The sequence below is a fragment of the Carica papaya genome, chromosome 6 (assembly GCF_054855325.1).
Source record: "Carica papaya isolate Zhongbai chromosome 6, ASM5485532v1, whole genome shotgun sequence".
In the NCBI taxonomy this organism is placed as follows: domain Eukaryota; kingdom Viridiplantae; phylum Streptophyta; class Magnoliopsida; order Brassicales; family Caricaceae; genus Carica; species Carica papaya.
In genome coordinates, this window is record NC_142314.1 from 21443311 (window position 1) to 21448094 (window position 4784).

The following is a 4784-nucleotide window of genomic DNA, read 5'->3' on the forward strand; positions in this document are numbered from 1 at the left end:
ATATTTAGATGAAATTAAAAAATTAACCAAAATCTTCAAATTTTTATTTCAAAAAAATTAAACTCTAAACATCCTAAAAATTAGTTGTTTTTAAACATGGAATAAAAAAATAAATAGAGGAATCAGAAGGACAGAAGAGTCCAAAAGATAATAAGAAGCCAATTTCTGTTGTGTGGAAGTAATAATGATTTGTTATAAATTAGTTGTTAATTAAATCCGGGTTTTGTTTGGTTTGACCACTGCTCATTTCTCCCTTTCGCCTTCGTGATTGCCACTGTCTCTCTCTCTCTCTCCCATTCTTACTATTCTTCTCATCTCTTTTTTCTCTCCCTCAAAACTCTCTCTCACTTAGCTTTTGCAATTTGCCATATTTGACTTGTTGAGCCTCTAATCAGGCACTCCAGGATTCGTTTTGCTTAGCTCAATTCGTCTACAGGGACTTGTATGAGCTGCTTTTTCAAGGTTTGTTTACGCCTTTTCCTTTTTTTGGTTAATTTGGTATCCATATTTTTCTCTCAAATTTCGTAAACGAGATTTCTCCAGAAAATCCTCTACATAGGTTTGCTTCGATTTGGTTTTTAGTGCTATTTGGCTGCTTGATTTGTTTTTGTTACGTAACCTTATATATTTCTTCTGCTGGCAATTTTGGAGAGATTATTTTCCCGGTAAGCTGATGAGGTGATGTTTGAATTCTGTTTTTTACTAAATTTTAGATTTTGATATCTATTGGATCTACTTTTATTTTATCTTTATACCCATGGGGAAGGTCTGATTCATGGTTGTTGTATTATTTTGTGTTAGCATTGATGAATATATATGCCTTTACTCTTTTTTCTTTTGTTGTTGCGATTAGGTTACCTGGTTGGAATTTTTTGCCTGGGTTTAGGGTTTCAGATGATATACCTAGATTTTGCATTTTCAAACAATTGCTTTTATTAACATGAGAGATGCAATTGCAGCAGTCGAGTTAGCAAAGAACTAACAAAACTTGGTTGCAAATATGCGCTAACCGATTATCCATCAGCACACGGGTTTATTAGCTTCAATGATTTACCAGAAGTGGTTTCAAAATTTTCCTATTAAAGCCGATAAGTTTTATCAAAAAATTATTAGGGTATTGAATTTCTTTTTTATCTATTTTTTAGACCGCTAGGCTTCGTCCTGAGTGCATATGTTGGCTTGTAAGTAGTGATTTGAAGGTGAGTTCAGATTAGCATCTTTGCAGAGGTCCATGAACGCGTGTATAGTTTTGTGCTGAAACACTTCGAATTACAAACTTGAAATGATATATTTTGTTTGGTAATTTTGTTGATTAGCTTATTTTAGATATTTCATAATTAATGAGATTTAGTTTCATTTGGCAATTAATTGAGTAATTAGTTTTGATTACTTTTGCAGGCAGTCGGTCAATTGCTTAATTGTTGGATATCACATAGTTATTGTGATTTAATTCTGTTTAACGATTGATTGATTATCTTATTGGTTAGTGTGGATGTACAGTTAGCTTTTTCATGTATGCTAATGCATGTGTCTTGAAGTAGGATTTTTTGTCAAATTATTTATGTTCTTTGTTGTGACTTGCTAAGTTTTGTCTATTTCAATCATATCCTCAATTATGATAAAGCTCTTGGTAATAATTTCATTATCTTTTGTTTTGTATGTCATCTTAAATGAAATTCTAGACCTGTATAACATGGAGACATCAATTGGTATGTAATTCATCCGCTGTTTTTTTTTTCTTTGGCAGAATTCAAATTTATCAGTGCAGCTATAGATAATTTGCGCACGAATGGGCTGTTTCACAGTTTTAAAAAGTAAAAAGAAAAAAACTGAGCAGATAGTTTACACCAAACGCCCTGATCCTAAGGAGCAAATGCCCACTACGCTGCCTGAACCCCAACTCCCCACTCGCTCCCTGCAGTCAGCACCCCCAAGTTTTAGGACTAGAGTGAAGCCCATTCAACCAAATAATAAGGTCAACAACAACAGAACAAGAGCATTGTCTGCCCCATCAAGTCTTGATGCGGCAGAACAAGATGCCCTTGCATCTGTTGAATTTGAAGAACAGGAAGAATCAAGAAGTCGTATTCTATTGGCAAAAGAGCAACGGTCCTCAAGTCCACAGCCACTTCCTCTTCCATCACCCCAGAATTCTTTTTCCTTGAGGATTACAGGGAGCTTCAAGGCAGGAAACTCCAGCAACCAACTTTTTTCTTCTGGACCGCTGCCACTGCCTCCTAGTGGAACACTCCGGAACTTCTCTTATGAAGAAATTGCAGTTGCTTGTCACAATTTTTCTTCTGATCGATGCATGTCTGAAAGTTTCTCTTCTATTATATATAGAGCTTCTTTTGGAGATGATGGTTCGAGTTCAAAGAAGTTTGAGGCGACTGTTACTCGCCTTCACCCATCCTCTCAGGTGATACATGGTTTACAAGCTGTATTTTCATGGTCTGCCTGTATTACTTATCTTTTCTACTTCATTCTTGTTGTCATCTTTTAGTTGTGCATCTCTCCCAACTAAGCAATCTCAATTTTCCAATGAAGAATAAGGAAATTGTTTGCTGTTTACTTCGCTGTTCTCTCTCTGGTATTACCATAGCTGTTCTGTTGCTTGGAGTTCTTCTGTTTTGCTCAGTTTTAGTTATGTTCTCATGTTAATTATTTACAATAATTAACATAATGGAGTATCATCTTTTCTCTGTAATTGCTTATGTGGTTTAAGTTTTGGTTGATGTAAAATAGTTTAGGCTTGAAATATAAAATATTTTTTTATATGCTGTAAAATTACTGTAGAAAATTCAGCTCTATTCTCAACAGAGATGCGGGAAGGTGCTGATCTTTCTGCTCTCTCTTTCTTCTAGCCTGAGTTTGCTTCTACCACTTTCTCAAACATTCCTGTTCCAATAGTGATTTCATCTTTTCTAGTTTATACTTATTTGCCATAATAGTGGTACTTGTAAACTTGATGATACGTTGTTAGTTTTGCTGTTGCTGGATAACTTCGATGTACAAAAACTCTTGTGTTGCATTGTTATAATTCCTGATCCCCAATTTTACCTTGTTTTTTCAGGGTTTGAAGGAGTTCATCAATGAGGTTAACACACTTGCATCTCTGCAACATCCAAACCTATGTAAGTTGCTAGGTTATCATGCAAGAGATAGTTCAGAGCAAAGAATGCTGATCTATGAGAGGCTGTTTCATGGGAGCTTGGACCGCTTACTATATGGGAGATCAGATGGGCCACTCGTTGATTGGAACACCAGAATGAAGATTGCTTTATGCGCTGCACAAGGTCTTACTTTCTTGCATGAGGAAGGACCTTTTCAGGTATGATACTTCTCATTTTTGGCAGTACTTGAAGATGAAAAACTTTAAGTGATTTTCTGATCAGAATTTTGTTTGTTTGTTTGTTTGTTTGTCTTAATTAACAGGCAATGTACAATGAATTTTCAACTGCCAACATACAAATTGATAAGGATTTTAGTGCAAAGCTTTCAGGTTATGGTTGTGTGGGTCATATTCCAGAAGCAGAGATCTCTAATAGTTCAGTTGTAAGTTCTCACGTTATAAAAGTTGTCAGGATTTGGTGCTGAAAAATTGCAAAATGGGTGCATTAAAAGTTTGGCTAAGTATAGATCTGATTGTCCATTACCTAGATGAAATTACAAGCAACAATTGAAAGCTTATCTTCAATTTTATTACCAACAAACTGCAGAGTGGCTCAGATCTGTTTTGGCTTCAGATGGATTTAATTTCACTCACTAACATAAACCATGATTCATGATAACTTACTAGCAAAAATGGAGAGGTTGATCTCCATGTTTGTTTTCAACAGCCTGGAAAATGGGTGTGAGAAGTTTTGCCTGGAAATGGTTTTCTAATTGTTTATTACCAAAACCCAGTATTCCCTGTGCCTTAATAATTTCTTTTTCGTTAATTTTTTTCAGGCTTTAGCAAACCTTTCAGTTGAAACGTTAGAAAGAGGACTGCTGACTCCAAAGAGTAATGTGTGGAGCTTCGGGATTGTTCTTCTTGAACTACTTACTGGGAAGAAGAATCTTGACAGTCGTCATCCCAAGGAAGAATGGAACTTGGTTAAATGGAGTAAGCCTTTCCTGGCTGATGATTGCCGACTATCTCTCATCATGGATCCTCTTCTGAAAGGCCGCTTTCCAGCCAAAGCAGCACGTGCAGTAGCTGACATTGCCCAAAGATGTCTTCAAAAAGATCCATCAGAAAGGCCGACCATGAGAACAATTGTTGAACGTCTCAAATTCATACAAGATATGAAGTACTCCTGCCGGTTCCCCCTGCAAGAGCCTGCACTTATTTCTGGAAAACAGATGTCAAGATCTCCTAGTCTTAACGGAATAGTGACCCCAGCACCAAGGTTAAGTTTCTCTCCATCTCCACCATCAAGAAGTCGACCGTCTGTTTCTCCTCCAAGACCTCATGGACTGCCCTTGTCACTCCCACCACGAGCTTGTTCATCAGTTCTTTCACTTGAGGAACTTGAGAGGCAAGAAAGTCAAAAATCATCTTCAACAGTTCGGAGGCCAAGTGTTGAAGGATTTTGATTGTTAATATATGCATTTTTTTTTTCTTAAATTTTTTTATTTTGGAATTCAACACAGCATATAGGAGATGAGTTGTTGTTCTTCAACCTTTGCTGATCCTCAGGATGATTAAATAGAGAGGATGGTGTTTTGTAGATAAATTTAAAGAATTCGATTAATCTTCTCTGATCTAGAAATGCACAGTACATAGAAATTTTACTCTA

The 4784-nt window shown here is 36.3% G+C and overlaps 1 protein-coding gene across 2 annotated transcripts; it reads left to right on the top strand.

Moving 5' to 3' along the window:
- Nucleotides 1-228: 228 nt before the first annotated feature.
- On the top strand, nucleotides 229-4784 carry ATSIK (Protein kinase superfamily protein). 2 transcript variants are annotated; one of them, XM_088223053.1, is made up of 5 exons: nucleotides 229-462; nucleotides 1748-2419; nucleotides 3074-3331; nucleotides 3436-3555; nucleotides 3952-4784. In XM_088223053.1, the coding sequence occupies exons 2-5, from the start codon at nucleotides 1790-1792 to the stop codon at nucleotides 4579-4581; spliced, it is 1638 nt and encodes a 545-aa protein (XP_088079179.1). In that variant the 5' UTR covers nucleotides 229-462; nucleotides 1748-1789; the 3' UTR covers nucleotides 4582-4784. The 2 variants fall into 2 exon arrangements, with proteins under 2 accessions (XP_088079179.1, XP_088079180.1); XM_088223054.1 differs by lacking the exon at nucleotides 229-462 and adding an exon at nucleotides 485-665.